Below are 24,216 nucleotides of genomic sequence, written 5' to 3'. Positions count from 1 at the left end.
CTGGTTGATGTATCTCACAGTGTCATTGGGAAGATAAAGCAGCTAGACAAAACCCTATGAAGTCACTGAAGGAAAGGTGTAATATAAATGCAAGTAATAAATATTGGCATAAAATATAAGTTTGCATGAACCAGTAGTAGGGAACATCTGAAACGCAATGACCAAAATCCTCTTGCGTAGCTGTGCAAATGACATAACTTTTGGAGTAAAGTTGCATTGTTGAGAAATCAACTTAGACATCATTAGTTGAACATTGAATCATATAACTCACTATGCAGTTGATGTCTACAGTGATTCCTTAACTTGGAGCAGTTTACCACCAAAAGTTACGTTGTATGGGCTACCCCACTGCTAACTAGATACAAGGATTTGGGCCAATGCCTGCTTTTTCTTGGGAGAATCCAAAGTCTTTTTTCCTCAGGACACATTGGCCCACCAGAAACATGCAGCATGCTGTTACATGTGCAGTCAAGGAGAGAAACACTATTAGTCTGATCTAATCAGAAGGCATGCCCAGAGTTTTGAAATGCAGCCATTTTGACTCACAAATCACAGAATCTCCTAATCAGCTAGTCTTTTAAAAGTAGTCTGAAAACAACAATTCCAATTTCTGGGCATATCCTTTGTACCAACCCTTTTTCAGTGTGTTTAGGTTCAGAGCCTAGACTTGGATATTTTCTTTATCCTTTACATGAATACAGAGATTTATCTGCTCTTTATCTGAAGGGATGATTAACATGTTTCCACATTTTCTTTTTTAACAGACTGGCTTGTAAGTAAGAAGAGTCGGTAGCTGCACCTCAGTCGGTGTGAGTGCATTCTGAGCCAGAATTCAGACCATCGCCACGTGAAGCTGAGTGCAGCTACTCATCGCACTCCCATGGGGACTGTCCCTGATCCCCTGAGATCTGCCAAGCTTGCATTGATTGCAGCCTCTGAAGAAGAAAACGGCCTAGAAGAGCTTAAATCCCCAAAACACCAGCAGAAGCAAGCAAGCATAGAGAGAAGTAGTAATGGATATCCTTTCAGTGCCAAGGTGCAGCCAGCTGGAGAGCACTCATTTGACATGAACCATGGGACAGAAGCCAGCATGCCAAGGGGTGAGCATCACTGTGGGTGTGACATTAGCAAATCACCCGTATTTTCTCCTGGGTCCTCCAGCCTCTCCAAAGAAGACCGTCTAGCAGCAGCAGAACCAGTAAAAAACTCTAGACAGGAAGGAAACAATGGCTGTAATGCAAAAAAACAGGCCTTAACAGATAGTCATATTTTGATGAACACTGCAATCAAGGATCCTAGTGCCCAGGAGGATTGTAAAATTGTGCAGAGTGGTACCGGAGGGCCACTTTGTAGCCAAGTTGATGATAAGACAATTCCTTCCTCCGGAGGAGTTGGTGGTGTAATGGAGAATAAAACCCATAATAACAATTCTTCTTTGCTTCCCACTCCTCAAGGTGCCCAGCAAGTAGCTCCTACAGCGAAGGAAACTGTGACTGGAAGCAGTGATCTTGAGAAAACTCAAGTACCACCGTTGGCAAAAGAAATGGGACTCGTATCCGATCATGGTCTAAAGGCTAACGTTTGCTTGGATGCAGAATTGAGGGATACAAAGAACGCAAGTTCCTATCCCAGTGTTAGAACTGTGCAAGAGCCTCTCCCCAAATCAAACCTTGAGCGTTCTCCCCAGACTTTGTCCCACAATGAGACTGCAGAGGAGGCCTTGCCAGAGGTCTTGAAATTCAAAGACACCGGTACAATGACAGTGCAGCTTGAAAGCAGGCCAGCGGAGGGGGAGACAATAAGCAGGAGCCTCCAAGATGCAGAGGTCCAGGCAGTGGCCAGTGTGGAAAGCAGATCGGCTTCCACCAGTCCGAGTATCTTAGCTGCATTCCTAAGAGAAAACATGCCTTCTGAGGCAAAGCAGAAGCAAGAGCAGTTGCACATTATTTATAGAGGTGCCAGCGGGAAGGAGCACTCAGAAATCATGGATAACCTTGCGGTACTTGGCCAAACAGCTCCGTCCACTGGCATCCTGCCCAAAGTGCGTATTCAGGCACCAGCTGGAGCGGAGAAATGGTCGGGAGCGCAGGCTGTCACACTTCAAGTTGACCTAGCGGGAAAGCAGGATGCAGCCTGCTTGTCTTTGCTAGACAACTCAGAGCATCCGTGCCCAGCAGCATCTGGCAGTACTCAAGAAATATCGGTCAAGGGGATGGAAGTACAAATAGCAGATGGGGCTAGAAGCCCTGGCAGCATTGCCCAGCAACTGTTGGACCCTTCAGCTTTGCAGAACACAAAACCTGTTTGCCAAATTTCTGCCCATGCAAGTGATCAGCCTGTGGTTCCCCCACAGCCTGCAAACCTTGAGACTAAGCTACCTCCATGTTCTGCTCTCTCGGAAATCAGTAGTAAGCATCAGAACCTTGGCCCCTCTGCTACAGAAAATCAGCTGGCCCCTTTATCGTGTCCCAGAGTATTAGAATTGGCCAAACCTCTAGTCACCAATGCTACTGAAAGTAATCAGCAGAACCAGCCGCAGATCAAGACTCTTGGTGATGTTGAGATGGGCCCAACTGGTTTCCACGTGGGTGCAAAATCAAAAACAGAAGGGACAGTTATCCATTTTGGTCCTAAGGAACAGAAGATGAATGCTATAGGAGTTCCTGCTGGGCCCCAAACGGTGGGTGTTCCAGTCACATTACAGACAGGTCAGGATATATCTCCAGGCGATAACCGAGAGGTGGAAGCCTTACCTGGTCAGAAATTGGCTGCTGGGAGACCAGAATCTGAGTTGAGTAGCAATTCTGCCCTTGGTCTGCTAGCTAAAATTGGCGCGAAGGGGAAAGAATCAAAACTTGCTGTACCAGCAGCGGCTTCTTCCGTCCAACCAGTGCCAAGCCCCTGTAAGAAGAAGAAAGAAATTAAGCCTGTCCCGTTCACTAAAGGGCACGTGAAGCAGTCCAAGCATGTCAGGGATGTTGTGTGGGACGAGCAAGGCATGACCTGGGAGGTGTACGGAGCATCTCTTGACCCAGAATCCTTGGGGGTTGCTATCCAGAACCACCTGCAGAGGCAGATCAGAGAACATGAAAAACTCATTAAAGCCCAAAGCGCCCAGACCCGTAAATCCATTTCTTCAGATACATCCTCAAATAAAAAACTTAAAGGGAGGCAGCACAACGTTTTCCGATCCATGTTGCAGAATTTTCGGCGCCCGAATTGTTGTGTTCGCCCTACGGCTTCTTCTGTGTTAGACTGAAAAAGGTGGGGAGGTGGGGGAGAGGGGAGGCGATGTACATCTTTGTCTAGCCATCTGTATATGTGCACACAAGACAACCCTAGAATATAAGACTTGAAGCTCAGCTTTGTTGTGTGAGATTCCGATACAGCAATGGGAGGAAGCGTTTTATTCCCAATAAGTCGTCACCTCCTATCTTTCTAATGTTTTTGCAAAGGGTACATACTTCTTTTATGTTTCCGCAGACGTCCCTGACCCCTGTCAGCTGCCAGGTAAAAATAGGCAATGAAGCACAACTTAAAAATGACCAGCTTACGACAACCATCTGTGACAATTTGAGAGGTGGAAGAAAGAGAGGACAAAAAGGCCCTTTTAAAAAAAATATATTGTTATGTGACTATAATGAAAACTTCAACAGTTGTATGGTCATGTAGCAAATATTCCAAAACTGATGAAAATATACGTGTATGTGAATATGTATATATATATATATCTGTTCATATGTATGTATGTTATATAATCTTATGGGCATATATAAGATACATACATTTCATTCATATATAAAAATTTCTGAGTTGGATTGATATGGAAAGAGAACTCTCTTTCCCCGCCCCCCTTAAATTTAAAAACTTTTGGAGATACCTTTAAAGAGATGCAAGAGGAGACATGATTGCAAGCTTTATTTGTTATAACAGAATATAACTTGTGCAAGGTTCATCCAGAGGAAGAATTTCAGAGAAAGTTCACCCCTCTGCCTCATTCCTTAAAGGGATCTGGAATTCTTCTGCCAATACACAGTTGTGTTGTTCCAAAAGCCCTCTCTCTCTTTCTATAGGTCTTTGGAAGCCTCTGGCAGGCCTGGCACCATAGAAGTGCTTAGAACTGGATCACAAGGGACTTGGAATTTAAAGCTCCAGATTTCAATGGGTGTCAAATTTCCTTTCAAGAATCTTTGGACTCCTGTGTGAGATTTCGACTGTTATTTGTTCTTTAATGCACTTCGTTTTGTTTCAGCGAGTAGTCTTTTTTTAATGCTTTCCTTTTGAAGAATTTCTTCCATATTATGTAGTAGTGGAAGCATATGGAAATGTAGAGGGGATTAAGAATATCATGTAGCCTTTCATGTACGCATACATAAATTTTCAGCCTATAAGAAGGAAGCGGCAGAAGTGTGCCTAAGGCAAACGCTTCTTGTGCTCAAGTCCTGCTGGTTGCCCATCTTGGCTAAGAAAAAAAAATAATCATATGGGTAGAAACATGTTAAAACCACTGTACTAAGATTCATGAAGCCATTGATTAAATATCATGCAGAGCATTTCTTCAGTCTTGTCTTGTGGAATTAAGACTTTGTTGCACATTCATAGCAGGACTATGGAAACTATGACTCTGGATTACACGTTCTGGCTTTCCAGATCTCAGAATTCAGCAACATCTGGAGTGTGTCTAGATCTCTACCATTGTTGTAGAGTCCAGATACTCCTCAAAGTTTGGAAAAGTTACATTTTTTTAACTACAACACACACACACACACACACACACACACACACACACACACACACACACACACACACACACACACACACACACACACACACACACACACACACACACACACACACACACACACACACACACACACACACACACACACACACACACACACACACACACACACACACAAAGTATCTCCAAACCAGGATGGTTGTGGATTTTGCATGCCTTCATCCAAAACAAGAAAACTGAGAGGAGACTGGTTCTCTCACATTGTGAAGTCAGTATCCTGAAAAAAAGTTGTTAGGAAGGAAGCCAAGGACAGGTGCCAGAGAAGATGTGTGCTATTGTGTCTTCTCGTGTCAGAAACAGATATTGGATGCAGCCTATAATTTGAAAAGCAAAACGTTCAGCTAAAATGAGCATCTGAATGTCATAGCAGGATCTTACTTCATCTCTGGGATTCTGCAAATGAGCTAACCTTTTTGGTGGTTGGTCAAGACTTTAGCAGGAAGTGTGTGAAATCTGATTTCATGAACACAGAGAAACGGTCTCCGTTGTCTCTCTACAACATTAAGTGCGTTCCACTCTAATTATGCTGATTGCCGATATTTCTAAACTGGCTGGATGGCTCAGTGAGTTGGGTATCTGATGCAAAGCCAGAGATCGAGAGTTTGATTCCCTCTTCGTGCCTCCCAGGAGGAAGGAATCTATGCAGCCCTGGGCGAGCTGCTATGTCGTAGAGTAACCACAGGAGAAGGGAACAGTGAACAACTTCTTCATCCTCTGTACCTAGAAAATGTTGGGAAGGGTTGCCGTCAGTTGGAATTTCCCTGGTGGCATGTAATTATTACTGTTTCCTAGTATTTCTCAATGAGTGCTTTCTTTAGGCCACTGGTGCCAATACACTGCCATCCTAGGAGCTGTGCCTTGCCTGACCTTACATTGATTGTTGGTGTCATGGGCCAATAAAGCAATGTGCTTTTTTTCCCCCTCAAGCATTGTTTTTCCCTGCAGATTCTAACAGATCAGCAATGGGGAACATCTGGTCTGTCAGATATTGTTGGACTAATTTAGATCAGCCTTAGCCTGCACAGCTAAAGGAGAAGGATCAGGGAAGTTGAGGTCCAGCAACCTCTATAGCACTATCCCTGTCGTCGATAAATCTGTAATTTATTTATTTATTTGTATTTATTTCTTCAATTTGTGTCCTGCTCCCATTAGTGCTGAGACACTAATCTGGGTGGTTACAACAAATGTAGAACAACGGTTAAACAAAAATACAAGCACTAGAAACAATTGCAGATAACCATTAAAAATAGCTGCTTCTGGCCTTAACCACATCTGTCTGGAGCAACCACTTGACACATTGGCAAAAACAAAAAACAAAGCAAATTTGTCACCAGAGAGTATTTTTTTAAAAAAAAACCAAATTGCTTGACATTTCCGTAGATTAGTTTATATGTATATATAAATGCCAGTTTATTTGCAGTGATGATCTAAATATAAATACAGTCCATCTCATAATAGTGGGGTTGATCTATGCACTTGCTGCCATTTTAATTTATTTGTTCCCCTCCCAGAATCTTATGGGCATGATCCTGACATGATCATAGTGAAACGGTAGCTCTTGCAGGGCCAGCTAGAATGGTGAGTGGCAAGCTGTTTGGGTAGTTATAGCCCAAAAAGATCTGTATGTCTGATCTAGGGATTTCTGTCCCAGGAAAAGTGACACAAGCAGAGTGTCTTTGTTGTCTTGAGTAAAACTTAGACAAGTTGTTACACCACACAGATGCTCAGTTAGGCCAGCTCTCTGAACCACTACACTTTTACTAACATGGCTGGTTAAAAAAAATCAATTCTTAATTATCCTCCCATTCTGCAAAGTGGGGGTGGTGCCCAGCAGGAAAGGCTCTGTAGATTAATTGTTGTTCTGACTACAGTTATGTAACTGTCCCTTTATAGATCTGGAGGGTTAGCTAAGAAGGAAGAACGAGGGGTGGGAACAGAAAGTGCAGCATCCAGATCGTTCTCTTTCCACTTGAGAAAAGCAAAGCAAAAGTCTCAGTCAAAGAGAGCTGGTTGCAAGGTCAGCAAACTAAATGGGCCAACTATGCATCTGGTCTGTGGGAACCCTTGTCCATGGTCAGGAGAATGGAAGACTTATCAAGAATCCTTTCACAGTCTATTCAAGCAACGGAACAAGAGTTTCGGGAGCAAAATTCAGATTTTTCAGGCCAACATGTGGATAGTTTTTTTTTCCGGAGACTTCTCCCAATGAGACAGAAAGTTATCAAAAATATGGAATTGCATATCTTAGTATTCCAGAGCTGGAAGGGACCCTGTGGATCATTGAATCTAGCCTCTGTCAGGGAGGTACAGTGGGGGAATCAAATTCCCAACCTCTGGCTCCGTGACCAGATATCTAAACCACTGAGCTATCCAGCATATATTTCTGTAGTAGCCATTTAACGCATCTTTGTGCTGAATTTAGGACCAGCCCAATATTTTTGCACTCAGCAGCTAGTACTAGCCACCTTGCCAACTCAAGGTACACAGTAACAAAAGTCAGCCAAAATATTTTGTCAGATGAGGTACAGTGGACCCTCTACTTAAGGAATTAATCCGTATTGGAATGGTGGCTGCAAGTCGAAAAGTCTGTAAGTCGAATCTCCATTGACCTATAATGCACTGAAAACTGATTAATCCCATAACCAGTGGTTTTTATTCTATTTTTATTCCATTTTGGTTTTTTTCTGGTCTGTAAGTTGATTCTCTGGCTGCAAGTCGAATCTAAATTTTGCAGCCAGAGAAGTCTGTAACTCGAAAAGTCTGTAAGTTGAGGGTCCACTGTACAAAATTCCATAAGCACTTCTCTATAGTACTCCCTGGCAGTATACATATAATAACATATAAGCACTTAACATTTTTCTGTGGTTTCAAAATACTTAAGGTCAAAAGCCTATCGCAGCTGCTGGTTCTAGTTGAATTTTACCCATTCTTCCTTCACGACTTTTTGTGAAATGTATGCCATATTCTGACGGTATGGTGTGTGTTTCTCTATTGTCCCCACGAAAGCTTGGGGAAATCTATTAGTTACACCTTTAATTCTAAGCCCCCTAAATAGATAATATTACTATTGAAATGTTTGAAAAAGTAACTTTACTCTCCTGTGTCTCAAAATATTGTTTCTTTTTTAAAATAATCTGACGCTGCAACACAAGTTACAGTGCACACCAGACCCCCTCCATCTTGTCCTTCTGATAGCAGGCTAAGATCTTTGTTTTCAGTCAAGTATTGAATCCCTCTCATCTGGATGCAAAGAGCATTTTTAACAGGTGATTTCCACTTCAAAACTTTTTTTCCTTCCGTATATTTCCTTTTGCTGTTTTTATTTTTCAATTGTTTAACAGGCTTTTACGTGTTCTAAGAATGTTTATTTTGATTTATGTATCTGTTATATCACCTGCCCACCACTTTCTATCTAACCTATCTTGGGTCTTTGAATTGGGAGAAGACTGGGGTATATATAAAATAAAAAATGTCTCAATTATATGTTTTGCTATCATAAAAGGAGTTAATTACCCTCAGAGGTTTTTTTTTAACTAGTTACTTCAAAGTTCTGCTCCATATAATTTGCTCATGATGTTGGCCAAATGTGTAACACTGTGACTTTGGGCAATAAGTAAAATATAACTGCATGTTATAGAGTGGGAGAGGAAGTTTTGCCACGGTCAAAAATGGAGTTTCTCCTGGGTTTATAAAAGTGTACAGTTTGCCCTTACACTACAGTTTGCTTCAAAATTCGTTTCAGCTCTGGCATTAAAATGTTCCAGAATTCACCACATCATTCCAGTTTCCAATCCCATTTCATGCTTTCTCAATTCAGTCGTTGTCTTCATTCATTCTGTTCATTCCAGCGCAGCTGGAGTACTGTATCTTGTGATGTCTGCTTGAACAAATATCTGCAAATCTTTTTCATTAGTAAAAAAAAAAAACCACCTCAGGACTGCTGTGTTAGAATAATAGAGCTTTATGTACAATGTGTTTATTAAAAGGAAGGAAAAAAAGTGTAAAGGACAAAATCCACAAACAGCTCGAGCCAAATGTATTAGATTAAACTGGCTGAATCCCAAAAAAAGTTTTCTCAGAACCAATGTGAGTCCAAACTTTTGCCCTCCAGGATTTCATGAGCTCTCCATTGACAGTCTTTTGGCTTTAGCCCTTGTGCTTGATGGGAACTCATACGTATCACTAGGTACCAGTAGGATCCAGATGTTTGACTGCATTTCCCATCAGCCTTATGCAACATGAACATTTGTGAAGGATGATAGGGATTAAAGGTTCAACCTTTTTGGTCTGGGTAAAAGACAAAGTGGCAATTCTGTATTCTCTACCTAAGACTCAATCTCTTTGAATTCAGTAAGAACTTCCATTAGTCACCTAGAATAACTCGAGCGGCCAAAAGGAAAGGAAAGGCAAAGAGTGAGTGAGGAGAATTTTTCATTTTACAAAAAATATAAGAAAAAATATTTCGAGAGCAGAAGTGACTGTGACCTTCCAGGAGTGAACATAAGTAGTCCCGAGACCTCTAGAGGCTGCCAAGCAGTGGTAAATTTGGAACTTTTGGTGCAAGTCCCCTGGCCCAAGGAGAATCTAAAAGTGCAGGCTACTGGATTCTTCCATGTCCACAAATGAGGAACATGTCTTTTATAAAGTTAATGGCTCTTAATTACACATTTGGGACCATCCAACCTCCAGTATTTAGCATTGCGTCTGAGATACCTTGCAACAATGCACTGTTTCTGGGAAAACCCATTTCTATTCCAGTTACAGAAAGGGGTGCAATTAAACTCAGAGGGAACTGTGAAGATTCAGTTCCTGTGACTCTAAAAGTCCTGCAGCTTCAATGCTGAAAGTGCCAGCCCCTTTTACACTGTTACCTACAGAGAGAGACAAATAAGGACCTACATAGCTCCCCAAGTTCCTGAGCTTTGGTCAAGGATAGGCATGCCGCACATCAAGGGATGCCGGAGACAGGGCTGCAGTGACTCCTATCTTGAGATCCTCCATGCGCCACCAGTTGTGTCTGCAGATTGTGCATCTGTGCTGGGTAGTTTGTGGAGTTCCCAGATGCTTTTGAATTGTAGCTCTCATACTTCACCATTGGCTGTTCTGGTTAAGGCTTTTGGGAGGAGCAGTCAAGCAACACTGGAGGGCCATTTTTATTTTACAGTATCTACTGTATTTATTTATTTAAAATATTTCTACCTCCACTTTTCTCCTTAAAAAGGGCCCAGAGTGACTTTTACATCATTTAAAGTCGGTTTTTAAAATTAAGAGCAGCGAATATAAAAAAACTGAAAAAGATTTTTAAAAAACCACACTAAAAAACGGTAAACAAATGCAACACCAAAACCACATTCAAAACAGTAAGGTATAATAATCCTTCCCCCCCCAAAAAAGCCAATCAGGCTGCCAGTCACTAAGGGGAAGCTTGGCTGAAGAGAAAGGACTTCACTTGCTTGAGGAAGGACAGTAAAGATGGGTCCATTCTGGTCTCTTGTAAGAGGGAGTTCTAAAGTCCAGGAGCAGCAATAGGAAAGGCCGTTCCATGCATTCCCACTAACCACCCCTGTGAACGTGGTAGGACTGATAAAGGCCTCTCCTGATGATCTTAACACCTCAGCAGGCTCTTAAAGGGAGATGCAGTCCTTGATAAATCTTGGACACAAGACTTTAGGGCTTTATAGGTTAGAACCACTTTGAATTGTGCCCAGAAACAGATCAGCAGCCAGTGAAGCTGCTGTAACGGTGTGTGTGTGTGATGTGACCAGCCCCAAATCTGGCTGCTCTGTTTTGGACTCGCTGAAGTTTCCAAAGTTAGTCCCACATAGTGATCCAGCTGGGATGTAAATAAGACATGTGTCACCATGGCCAGATGTCCTCCTCAGGCAGGTGGCATGCTCGTTTTAATTGTGCAAGTGCTGGCCACTGCCAAAACCTGGGTATCCAGGTTTGGAGATGGATCCAGAAGCACTCCCCAAGCTGTGCACCAGTGTTTTCCAAGGGAATGTAGCCCTGTCCAGCACAGTCTGCATTCCTGTTCCTTGATCTGCTTTTCAACTGTCCAGGAGCACCTCAGAATGTGACTGTCAGTGGCTACCAGTTCTAAGGGCTATTTATAACTTCCTTTATCAGAGATCATACGCCTCTTAAAATCAGTTGCTAGAAAACTTGAGCAGGAGAGTGTTACTGCCTCAGGTCCTGTTGGTGGACTTCCCCAAACTGGTTTCTTCCTATGGGAACAAATCACTGGAATAGACTGGTCTTGGTCTGATCCACATGACCCTTGTGTTCTTTCAGCCACACCCTGAAGCACTTTTGCTATTTTGTTTTGCATCATGTTTATGGGCTTTTATGAATGTTTAAAGGAATAGATTTTTAAAATTAATTGATTTGACTTGATTTCCAACTAAATGTTTTGTTAGCATGTACCTACGTTGCCATTTTAAAAAGTAAGTGTTTAAAACCAGTCAATTTGACTCAATTTCAATTAAATATTTTATCAGGATTCACCTATAAAGCTGCCATTTCTAAGTGTTACCTCTTAGAAATATGATGCGCTGAAAGCAGAGGATACATTTTCAAATCATAGTGCTTAAAATGAAGTGAGGCTGTCCTTCCAAGACCACTTCGGCTCCTAAGTACTACATATAGAAATATTTGACATAGCATCTCCCCTTTTTTGGCTTGTTCTAATTCAGAGTAAAAATGGACGCACTCAACATTGTGCAGTAGACGTTTTTCCAGGCATGGAAGTACAGTAATTAGTATGAACCTGCACTGTTTCTGCCATTTAGACTGCTGATACAAGTGGAAGGATAGTGTCGCATTTTTTTTAAAAAAAGGAGAGAGCTTTAAAAGGTGCTTAAAATGCAATTTAAGCACAATTAAATATTTCAGGGTGATTTGAATATGACTGTGTTCAGCAACAAGTATATTCTGCAAGGTCAAAATTACTTCTAAAGGTCAAAGCAGTGGTTTTGCTTGAGAGTTAAAAATTGGCACATCTAGAGCATTGATATAAATCTTATCTGCGTATATGTTGTGAAATTGAACTGCCGCTGATCAAAATGGTGCTGGGAAGGGAGGTATGTAAATAAGATTTAGCCTAGCCAAACAAACAGAAAGTGAATTTCACCAAGTACCTAAATTTCCCTAGAGTTGCTCTGTGTATGGAATTAAATGAAAAGTAGTTGATGTGGTCCACTCTATCTTAAATATTTATTTGCTAAAGAGACATGTTTAAGAATTTATCTAAAAAGATACTAAGAAACAGCCAGGTACAAAAACACACTGTAGTAGATGGCAGTGGCCTAAATCCCATTACTTAGCGTCTTAAATTGCAATAGAGTAGGCTCACTGAATCAATGGGGATTTAATGAGTCAGCTCCTCTATGAGTTCCATTGGTTAAAATGGGCCTACTCTAATTATGATTGACTATGCTAAAGTAAATCATGGTTAGAGTAGGCCCATTTTAACCAATGGAACTCATAGAGGAGCTGACTCATTAAATCCCCATTGATTCACTGAGCCTACTCTATTGCCGTTTACAACTCTAGTGCAACTTACTATGCTTAGGAGCAGAATTTGGGCCAGTGTTAAGTAACTGGCAGTCTGTAACAGTCCAGTGGTAACCAGTGCCAATTATGATGAATAGGACGGAGGGCACAGCACAGGTGGGCAGAACCGAAGATGATAACAGAGTTGGGCAATGCCCGTTTGCCCTGATGAATCACCTGCCCTGGCAGATCGGATTATGGCCAGTAAATTTGGAAGAACTTGAAGAGTGAAGTCCAGGAAAACACGTAGAACTCTTGGCAACCTGCTTCAGAAAGATGAAATACATTGTTTGCACCAAACTTTTGCCTCCTAGGAGACAGCAGATAAATCAATACAGGGTTTTACCCTCAGTCAACTAAATACGGCCAGCGACATCAGTCGCTGAAGCAAATGCTTAATGTAGTGTTCTCTTTGGTCTAGATTTAATAATCTCATATTTCTCTTTTTAATTCACTTCCAGTGTTTTGATGGCTATTTGAACTGCCCTGTTCGGAGGTTTTGTCCTTTAGGTATCTAATGCCAACAGTCTATACTCTTTTCTCCCTTCCTGCTATTGTCCAAAATGTGAACTTTATGTGAATTGTTTGAATGGTAGTAAACATTGATTGTATTGTTGAATCAGAGTTATTGATGGTTGGCTTCTCCTGTTGCCTTTGTCTCTTTATTGGCACCGATGTATGTTTCCTTCTCAATGTGTATTGAGGTGTTTGCAGCTGTCATTATGTTCAGATGACCTGCGATTGTTTTTCTTTTGCTTTAATGTTCATTCTTGTGCTTTCAGGTATTTTGTTTTCACCCAAATTGTCCTCACAGGTTGTGAAGTGATGTCCATGATGGACTCTTTTGTCGTTTTTTGCCATTTTCTTCCAGGTATTCTCTTCTTAATGAACTCTGAATTTCGAGTATTTTGAAGCGATTTTTCTTGTGGAGATGTATTCCGCCCCCCACCCCCCCAAAAAAACACCTTTGACTATGGACTGTTCATAAAATTTCAGAAGACTGAAAGTCTTCTAGAAGACTAGAAGGAATAAACGCAATGGAAAGTATTCATTATTAGATAAATCCTTGAAGTTCATGAGGAAAAAACTCTGGATACAATTCCTCCTTCTGCCTCCCTCCATTTACATTAGACCTTTTGTTGGCCTTCCAGTAGTTGAGGAAGGGGAACGTGGTGATAAACAGTCAAAAACAATGGCCATTTTTTTTCTCCAAGAGGAAATTGCAAAAGCCGTGTTAACATTCTGCAGCAGCTTTCAGCAGAGGATTTCAAATCAACTTATTTCCTAGCTGATTAATGCCTCTAATTATAGTGTTTCCAATACATATATAGTGACAAGTAGATACATAGATACTTATTTTTTGAAAAACTGAGAATAATGGGGGGGGGGGAAGAGAAATAAGATTTCTGAGGCACATGAGCTCATACAAGTGGAGACTGATATTGCTAAAGTACAACTATAGTACAGTTATTTTTAAAATAGAAACAAATGTGTATATATTATGGGAAGTTTTAATTAGATATGACAGTGAATACAATACAATGGCCACATAAGCCTACTGAAATACATTTGCAATAATGTGTCCTCTGACCTCCTTCCCTATAAATGTGATCCATAACACCAGCACATGTCACATTATACATCAATTATTATCCTTTTTTTATCCCCCCCCCCCCAACACACTCCATTACTATTGAATGTATGCAGCCTTAACTGCCTGGGTTTTAACTGTTTGCCAGAATCCTGCTGGTGATTTATGTATGCATTAAGTTAGATTGTGTGAATTCATCATGGCAAATTGCAGCTAGCTAAGAAGATGCCAGTCACATCACAAAATGTGTACCTGGTATGCATTGACTCTTACTCATTATGTAATTGGTGCTTCATTAGTTAGCAGCAGTGTCCCCTCTAAGCTGTGCTTGCGCGCATTCGCCCAGAGTTCCCTCAGGGTTGCACATGGGCATCTGGCAGTCAGTTTGTTTCCTTCCTGTTTCAAATGAAGCCCCGCCCACCCCTGCACACACAAAGCAAGGTCTCTGCATACACAGAGCAAGGCTCCTGCACGGCAGGACAGAAACCTAGAGGGAATGCTGGTTAGCAGCAGTTAGCTGCCAGGAGTTATGCGATTCAATTTATTTGTACATAATCACCAAGAGGATTTTTGCCTGTATTACTGTTAATGTTGTTGTCCTGGGCAAATAACTTTTTAGTGTGATCCGAAGCAGCCTAAATGGAACAGTATTCAACTGACCAACCAGTTCTCCCAAATCAATAGCAATCTAGCAATCTTGCCCTGTGTTGGAAGATGATTCAAACAGTTACCTGTGTGAGATACTGCTTTTCACTCTGTAAAGCATAACACGTTCAGTTATAAATGGATTGTTGCAAATTGATCATCTGGCATTGAATAATCCATGCTAAATAAATAAAAAAGGATTCAAATTCAAAGTGAAATGGAATAACTCTATTGTTCCTGCTTTTATAGTTGTCATTTTCAGTGGAATACAGAATAGTTTATATTTGATAATCATACTGTATTTGTATTTATATCCAGGGAATTTTAAGTCATATACAAGAGTATTATCCTCACAACGACAATTCATGACCAGATAGGCCTTATCTAGTGTGCTTCCTAGCTGAAAGAGGAGCTGAAATCAAGGCTTTCTGGTGAAAATCAGGACTTTCTACTTTACGTTAGCTTGAGGTCTCAAACAATAACAGAACTGCAGACTGAAGTGAATCTGGAAAACATGATTTCAAATTCATCTACAAATACAGCTCAGTGAACTGCTGGATAGCTCAGTGGTTTGGGTGTCTGCCTGCAGAGCCAGAAGTTGGGAGTTCAATTTCCCACTGTGCCTCCTTGACAAGCGCTGGCCTTGATGCTCCATGGGGTCCCTTTCTGCTCTGGTGTTCTCAGATGAGAAAGGGTTAAAAATGAGGCACAGTGCTGAGGGGACATTATCTTCTTTAACAGGCCTGGTAAAGTCATGGCACCCGCTAAGGGCTTCCTGAAAACCATGGCCGCCGATCACCAAAATTCGTCAACTGGGAAAACATTGCTTGTAGCAATTTGCCATTGAATCTGAGCATCAAACAGGGAAAATCCCATTTTAAAAAAAAAAACTTGCTTTAAGTAACCTTATTTGCTGGTTGACTCCAAATTTCAGCAGTACAATGTGCTAACTCTTGTGGGGGCTGTGAAGCTCACAGTAGTTCCTGGGGTGACATAATAGGCACTTAGACCTACCAGAGTTGCTCATCCATGTTCTTTAAACTAAGGATTAAAATAAAAAAGTTAATATTTCTTGTGCTTGAAAAACAGTGCATTGTTCAAAATCACTTCTAAATGCATTTAGAGTTACAGTGGGGTCTTGACTTAAGAACGGCTCGAGTTAAGAACATTTTGACTTAAGAACCACTCTCATAGGAAAATATTGACTTGACTTACATACTTAGATTTGAGTTAAGAACTGGAAAAAAACACGTGGGAGGCAGGGAAAGTGCAAAATTTGAACTTTCAGTTAACTGTTGGCCAGTGAAAAGGGTGCCTGTCTGCTTCCTCACTCCTCCCAGCGTTTAGAGAGTGGATTGGGAGACAGTCTTCAGACTGCCTGGTACTGCCTGGACTGTATTTTCCCTGCCTTCCCTGAACCTTTCTTGACCTAAGAAAAAAAAGAAACAAAATATCCCCCTCTAGTGGTCGAAGGCGGAATAGCAGCTTCCCATTAGTTTCTATGGACGGAAAAGAGCAGATACGGATCAAATGGTTTTCAATGCATTCCTATGGGAAATGCAGATTTGACCTGAGAACTTTTTGACTTGAGAACCGCCTTCCAATACGGATTAAGTTCTCAAGTCAAGACCCCACTGTACATCTTTCCTTTGTATAATAAATGTCCAAAGTGGCTTAAAGTGATAGCAATCTGCCCAGTGAAACATGGGAAACGGAAACAAAGGCAGCAAATGAAATTGCTGTTTTGCTTTGAGACTTAAAAAAAGAAAAAAAAAAAGGAAATTTAAAGTCCAAGCATTTGCAGGCCTGCCAGAAGTCTTTACACAGCAGTAGAAGGCATTCAACAAGGAAGTAACAAGCCTTCATACAACTGGAACCTAAAAGTAAGTGATAAGATGTCCTGTCCAGTGTCCTTAAGTACCATATTTTTCTGTGTATAAGACGCCCCCCCCACTTTCTAATCCAAAATTAAGAAATCTAAGGGTGGCTTAGCAAGTGCAGGGGGAAAGGGATCAAAGCGCTGCAGGATCCCTTTGATCCCTGCTTTCCCCTCCACTTGTTTTTGTTCTTTCCTCAGTTTACTTCCGTGTATAAGATGACTCTTGATTTTTAGTCTAAAGATTTTAGACAAAAGTGTAGTCTTATACACTGAAAAATACAGACCACTCCATAGTGACATGTTGGGATGTCTCTCTGCCAAGACCATGAGCCACCTCTTTCTACATTCTAATTTATGACATATGTATATGCTGTACCAGAGATTCTGCCCATAAGAGTTTTTACCATTTCCATTCAACTTGGTAGAAAATAAATTCATTTCAAAACTTGATTTCAGATTAGAGAAAATTATCATGGATGGTATTCATGATTCTTGTGTTCACCTGATTTATGAGATGGCTGAGAATGTATCTAAATTCCTGCCTTTTATTGTACAATCATATTTGTGGTAGCTGCTGGTAGGCAATAAATTTTCAGAATCCAAGGACTCCAGTCCTCATTGAGTCTGCAGGAATTCAACCAGTCAGACGTCTGGGGACTTTAATCAAGCAAAGTCCTGACAGGAGTTTCCATGTTCTTTCAGCTATGAATTCAGACTCTTGCACCCATGTTCATCCTATGCGGAAGACAGGAAAAATGGGTGGATAGGGCTAAGCTCTATGGGTATTGCAAGGGATTATGGGTGTGGTAGTCTCTCCCCATTAGGCTCTGAACTGCCAGCCTCTCAAAAAATAATAATCTACCAGGCCCATAATTCCTTGTAGCTCCTACAGAACTTAGCCCCACCTACCTATTTTCCCAGTTTTCTCCACAGGATAAAGATAGCTCCCAACGTTTAAACTCAGTAGCTGTAAGAATACAAAAATACCTGTCAAAACTTTGTTTGATTAAAGCCCCCATAAGTCTGGCTGGGGGGATTCCTGCAAATTTCTGGCAGCTGTGGCCTATAAATGCTGAAAATCCCATGCCTAGTAGCCAGAAGCTTTCCCGGCTTCTTCCACATCAATTCAAACCTAAGGAAAGATGTAATGGAACTCATTTGACAAGGCATTCCTAGAGCAGAAAGAGGAGGCAGCCAGGAATATTGCAGAGCAATGAAGAAATGTCTACTGGAAAGAATAAAACAAATACAACATCCTTCAGTGCTCTGTACCTAGAAAACCCTGCAAAGAATCGCTATAAACTGGAATGGACTTGGCAGCATATTATTATTATTATTATTATTATTATTATTATTATTATTATTATTATTATTATTATTATTATTATTAAGCATTTTGTAAAGTTATGGTAAGCTTTTAAAAAAAATCAAAAGAAATTCAAAAGGGTTCCAAAGTGAGGAGGAAAACGGAAGCCTTTTTTTATGGTAATGGAAAAACCTGGGAAACTTGAAAAGAAATGATGGCATATCACTAGTTATCTAGTTATCATGGAACCAGAAAGAATATTGCTCTCCCTCATCTGCTACAATGCCTGTGGAGAAGGAACCATATTATAAACTTCTGTAACAGAGATGAAGTGTACCTACAATGACATTTCCAAAATTGAATATTTGGGAAACCCAGCGTTAGGTGCTGAACCCTGGAGAATGGCTGTGCGGCAAGACATTTTTCTTAAGAATATTGGTTTTTTCTTCTTGCTGCTCTAGAAGCTGGAGCTTACTTTACGAAATTATCTACAAAATTCCCGATTTTGAACACTTGGTGTAATCAGCTTTGGTGGCTGCTGCTTTGCCATCGTCACCACCAATGAATGATACTAGAAATGGGGAATTATAGAGGAAACAAAATGGTGGCGGGCTACCCACACAGCTGCCCTTGTTGCTACTTGCAGGGGCAATGCAAAAAATAAATAAATTAATTAAAACTCATTGGGTGCGGAAGGAGTGGACAAAATGGTCCTTACAATTGTGACTAATGGTGAGTCTTATCTTTGAGAAACTGCTGGAGAATCTTTGAGAGGCATTCACGCACATCTGTAACATCTACCCAGGGTCAATGAGGGACAGAAGAGCCTTGTGGCGCAGTGGTTAAACCGCTGTATTGCACCCAAAACTGTGCTTACAACCTGGGGTTCAATCCCAGGTAGCAGCTCAAGGTTGACTCAGCCTTCAATCCTTCTGAGGTTGGTAAAATGAGTCCCAGCTTGCTGGGGGGTGGTGAAATGTGTAGCCTGCATAATTAACTTGTAAACCACCCAGGGAGTGCTTGAAGCACTATGGGGCGGTATATAAACAGCATGCTTTGCTTTGACAGTTGAAATAGGCAAACTACCATCCTGGCCCCAGTGAAAGCAAAGTGCAAAAATAATCATTTAGTACCATGTTTCTAAATAGGGATGGGGTGGTGCTGCGGGTTAAACCGCAGAAATCTCTGTGCTGCAGGGTCAGAAGACCAGCTATCGTAAGATCGAATCTACGCGATGGAGTGAGCTCTCGTCGCTTTGTCCCAGCTCCTGCCAACCTAGCAGTTCGAAAGCATGTAAATGCGAGTAGATAAATAGGTACCACCACGATGGGAGGGTAATGGCAATCTGTGTCTAGTCACGTTGGCCACGTGACCACGGAAACTGCCTATGGACAAACGCTGGCTCTACAGCTTGGAGACGGGGATGAGCACTGCCCCCTAGAGTCAGAAACAGCTGGACTAAATGTCAAGGGAAACCTTTACCATGTTTCTAGACTTCATCTTCCAGGAAGTCTGGGCCAGCTTACATGGTCTAGCTATCACATGATAACTTACTTGTATTGGCTCTACCATGCAGCTGTTTTGCCATACGCTGAGCATGGATGAAGGACTTTTTGAATTAGCTTGGAATAAAATCACTTGACCGGACAGGAACTGCCGCATCTAATTGTTCTCCATGCAAAAGGTGAAGCATTGCTCACATGTGGTTCCCAACTGGCAAAAGCCATGTAAGGAGAAACCAGTGCCCCCTATAATGGATGATAAGCAGCTCCAGCTCTTTTTGCCTGCCCACACTTGAAAATGTAAACTGAACCACAAGTGTGGCAACAGATTTGCACCTGCAAGCATATAATGCACTTCTCAGAGCAACTGTTGTCTGTGGCTCCACAGGGAGTGTGCCTTCAATGGCAAAACAAGATTTACAATATAGGATGAGAGCAGAACTTCTTTGTTGGACTACAAATTCCATAATCCCGTAAGTAACATGATCACTGGCAATGCTGATGGGTGGATTCTAAGAGCTGGAGTTTAAAAAGAATGTCTTTTTGCCAATAACGCCAGATTTTAGAAAAGTTAGCTTTTCGTGACGAAAAGTAACTTTTAATGTAACTTTTTCAAGTTTTGGATGAGTCATAATGATACCAGAAAGAAAAATTAGTCTCAGAAGGAATATCTGTTAATTGCATACTGCATGTTATCTTAGCAAGATAGCTCAGTGAATTAGATTGGCAGTTCAATCCTCCAGTGTTCCTCTTAGGAGAACAGCTGACCGGTGTGGCCTTCAGCAAGCTGCTTAGTCCGAGGATGCACCCAGAAGAAGAGGATAGTTGATCACTTCTAAGGACTGTATACCTAGAGAACCCTGGAAAGGGTCACCATACATCATATTAATTACATAATTATATAGTCATACCCCCCAAATAATGTCTTTACTATGAAATCCATTACGCATCTTCCCTGCAGCTTAGCTATAACATGTTTAAAAAATGAACGGCACTTGAACTCAGCGTTAGAATTACACAGAACTGCTATTCTTCCAAGGGATAACTCTAAAATAGCTACAGATCTATATACAGTAAACCACATAATTAATAGGCTTCTAAGTTATCTGACATTCTTGTGACTGTGCTTTCGTATATCCTTTTAAAAAGTCACAGAATCGGATACTGTACAGAGCTAATTTTAACTTTCAAGCTGTATTACAGCTTTTATTTTGTATACTCCCTTTAGCAACTTGCATGTAAATACTGGTTCTATAATGACTCCATTGACATTGTTGATTTGGTGAATTCTTTTTTAGGAAATTTCATGTCTTGCTGTTTCACATGGCTGGATATCCACAATAAAGAATATAGTATAATAAAAGAGCTCTTGTTTATTTGTGCTTCTGACTCTCAAGAAGGTGACCCATATTTAGAAGATGAATTTGAACACTCAAGAAGGAAAAGAATGCTTTTTGAATTAAGGCTCTATTGGTTTACTAATTTAGGTTCAAATAATGCCAGACACAGTGTTTCTAAGAGTTTCTCTCCAGACATTTTTACTTTCAGTTCCAAGCCACTACATGGGGAAGATGTGCTGGAGGAGGAACTTTGAACTCATACATTCCATAGCTCTTACACCCATGCTGTTTTTTGTCTGGCTTTCTCTGTCCTTTCCAAACTCCTTTTAACCTTGATAGGTAAAGAAAAATGGTATAAATGCGTGCCAAGCCTCAAATTTCTGCAGTAACCTGAATCCACCTGGCTCAACCTCTCCTGGTTGTTATGTTCAACAGTTGTCCCCTTCTCCAAGTATGGAAGCAGCAAAAAGAATACGTAGCTTGCGTTGCTCTGGACGGTTGCTAGTTGAGCTCAGGGGAGACAGCAAGCCACTGGAAGGCCGTGACTGTGATGAGGAAGGAGGGGCTGGCTCCCTCTTGTCCTCCAAAACCATGTGCCTTTTTGTTTCAGCCTACCTGCCCCATTCTGGCTCTAACATTGCTTCAAGTCCTGCAGGACCCAGAAAAGCACAACCAGTCATTAATGTCTATGGGATTCCTGGCCAAAGTCAACATCAGATGTGGAAAATATCCTTCAAACTTGGTAGGATGGCTGGATGTAAAAGAGGACAGGACCCCTGTACCTTTAATAGCTGTGAGAAAGGGCGCAGGAAGGAGGAGTCTCCTGCCCATATGCTGTCACCGAACCCCCTACAGTGAGTGGGAAAGGAAGAGAAGAAACCCCTTTGAGAAGAGGAAAGCCTACACTCACAAAAAAGGTGGGTAGTGACCAACTCCCAAAGAACAAGGAGCAGAAAAGGGGGAAGAGATAAATAGGGAAAAAGAAGAATGGAGAAAGGCGAGGCAGAAGTCAGGTGGATAGAGGAGGAAGACAAGAGGAACATGAACTTCTCAAAACAAGACCCTTGGATTCAGGAATGGATGAGGCTGATGGTACCCAGAAAGGAAGCAGAGAGATGGAGGAACCATTGACGCCTCCCCCCCCCAAAAAAAAAGCCTTCTTGGAAGAGTGTGAGAGGTGGAAGAAGCATAGATGGGAGTGTGAGCATGTGGCCGAGAGAGAAGAATAATTAATAAGAGGAGTGGGGAATGGAGCCTTTCATGCAGTGAGAGATCTCCTCTCCAACGGACCCCTGGGGGATGCCCAATGTCGAAATGACAAGCCAAGTGGTGGGAGACAAAAAACTTGTCACTGCTGTGATTGTCATTGCCACATGACTCTACCATGGAAGCAGAGGGAACAGGAGGACTAGATGAGATGGCCGTTGTGGTGGTGGGGAAGGACAAAGTTGGGTTAAGGACACTAAAACCCTTTCTCTCCCTGTTGAAGAAAGAGGAGAGGATGAAGTTTTACAATGATGTCATTGTTTCAGTAGATAATATGTTCTTAAACGTTCATTCGTTTAAACAAGAAACTGTCTCTGGTGGATCCATGGAAAGAGGTGGGAGTGGGGGATAAGGAACTTAAGCTTAAAACAGATTGTGGGTTGTTCCACATGGAACAAAAGTACCAAACCAGTTGACAACTGCACACAAAAGACTAGCTAACGACACCCATCGATTGCAGTGACAGATCATCTTTTTGTAGATGTTTCGTTCCTTCCCAAGGTTGTCGTCTCCCAGTTCCACTTCCTCTCACAACCACTGGTTCTTCCGTCCTTCTTCCGATCTCCATCCACTCCTCAATATCATATCCTTCACACCTTAGATGTAAGACGGGCTGTGGCTTTTTATATAGCCTACACACAATTCCGGCATTCAGTTAGGATTTTTTGTCAGCTACCAGCCTCCATCAAAAGGTCTCCAAGTCACCTGTCAGTGTATATCCAAGTGGGCTGCCTCTGCTAACTTACACATCCTCCCGTGCCACAGCCCCTTCACCCACACTCCACCAGGGCATTGGCAGCATCCACAGCTTTTCTATGAGGGATTTCCCTCCATGAGATCTGCATGTCTGCCACATGGTCACAGCCATCCACATTTATCAATCACTATCGGCTAGACGTTTGTCAGAAGTCCGATGCAGCTTTTGGAAGTGCTATACTTTCTTCTACATTGGCATGACACCCTCCTCCAGGTAAGCCAGCTTGTTAGTCATCCAGAGTGTGATTCACAGAGGCCACGAAGAAGAAGAACAGGTTACCTACCTGCAATTGTAGTTCTTCGAGTGGTTGTCTGTGATTCACACATCCCGACCCAACCTTCCCACTATAATGCCCTTACTCTTAAGCAGTAGTTGACTTAAGTGAAGGGAGAGCCTTGGTGCCAAGGTACATATACTAGGGGGGAGGGGCTTGTACTAATGTATCTTTTTTGATCGCAGGACCTATAGAATATTCCGACAGGGCTGCGCACCTGCGCAGATCGCCCAGAGTGTGAATCAGGGAAGACCACTCAAAGGACTACAATTATAGGTAAGTAACCTGTCCTTCTCAGATTACAACTCCCAGAAACCCTGGCCAGCACAACTAGCGGTGAAGGCTTCCAGGATCTCTGTTTTTTCCCTTTCTGTTGTTTTCCTCTATTCCTTTGCACTGTTCATTTAAGAAAGCCCTCTTGTCTCTCCTTGCTATTCTTTGGAAGTCTGCATTCAGTTTTCTGTAACTTTCCCTATTTCCCTTGCATTTTGTTTCCCTTCTCTTATCTGCTATTTGTAAGGCCTCGTTGGACAGCCACTTTGCTTTCTTGCATTTCCTTTTCTTTGGGATGGTTTTCGTTGCTGCCTCCTGTACAATGTTAAGAGCTTCCATCCATAGTTCTTCAGGCACTCTGTCCACCAAATTGAGTTCCTGAAATCTGTTCTTCACTTCCACTGTGTATTCAAAAGGGATTTGATTTGGATTATACCTGACTAGCCCAGAGGTTTTTCCTACTTTCTTCAGTTTAAGCTTGTGTTTTGCTATAAGAAGCTGATGATCAGAGCCACAATCAGCTCCAGGTCTTGTTTTTGCTGACTGTATAGAGCTTCTCCCTCTTTGGCTGCAGAGAACATAAATCAATCTGATTTTGGTATTGCCCATCTGGTGATGTCCATGTATAGAGTCACATCTTGTGTTGTTGGAAAAGAGTGTTTGTGATGACCAGCTTGTTCTCTTGACAAAACTCTATTAGCTTTTGCCCTGCTTCATTTTGATCGCCAAGGCCAAACTTACCTGTTGTTCCTTTTATCTCTTGATTCCCTACTTCAGCATTTCAGTCCCCTATAATGAGAACAACATCTTTCTTTGGTGTCAGTTCTAGAAGGTGTTGTAAGTCTTCATAGAATTGGTCAATTTCATCTTCTTCAGCATCAGTGGTTGGTGCATAAACTTGGATTACTGTGATGTTGAAAGGTCTGCCTTGGATTCACATTGAAGCCATTTTCACTGATTACATGATTAAAATCCATAAGGAGATCCTGAACATAGGAACGGACATAAGTGCAATATTGCCTTGGCGG

At 41.7% G+C, this 24,216-nt stretch overlaps 1 protein-coding gene across 3 annotated transcripts in view; it reads left to right on the top strand.

The window, feature by feature from the left end:
* GPRIN3 (GPRIN family member 3) overlaps nucleotides 1-4,553 on the top strand; it is a 46,367-nt gene extending 41,814 nt beyond the window's left edge. Inside the window, exons 2-3 of one of the 3 annotated variants that reach the window (XM_020796500.3) lie at nucleotides 765-3,264; nucleotides 4,074-4,553. In XM_020796500.3, coding sequence (XP_020652159.3) covers nucleotides 881-3,259 — 2,379 coding nt within the window. In that variant the 5' untranslated portion in view covers nucleotides 765-880 and the 3' untranslated portion in view covers nucleotides 3,260-3,264; nucleotides 4,074-4,553. Of the gene's footprint in view, nucleotides 1-764 lie in introns of all 3 variants that reach the window. The other 2 variants (XM_020796501.3, XM_020796499.3) reach the window with 2 other exon arrangements.
* Nucleotides 4,554-24,216: the final 19,663 nt, after the last annotated feature.

Source organism: Pogona vitticeps, chromosome 5, assembly GCF_051106095.1.
Source record: "Pogona vitticeps strain Pit_001003342236 chromosome 5, PviZW2.1, whole genome shotgun sequence".
Lineage (NCBI taxonomy): Eukaryota > Metazoa > Chordata > Lepidosauria > Squamata > Agamidae > Pogona > Pogona vitticeps.
This window is presented reverse-complemented; position numbering and strand designations above follow the sequence as displayed.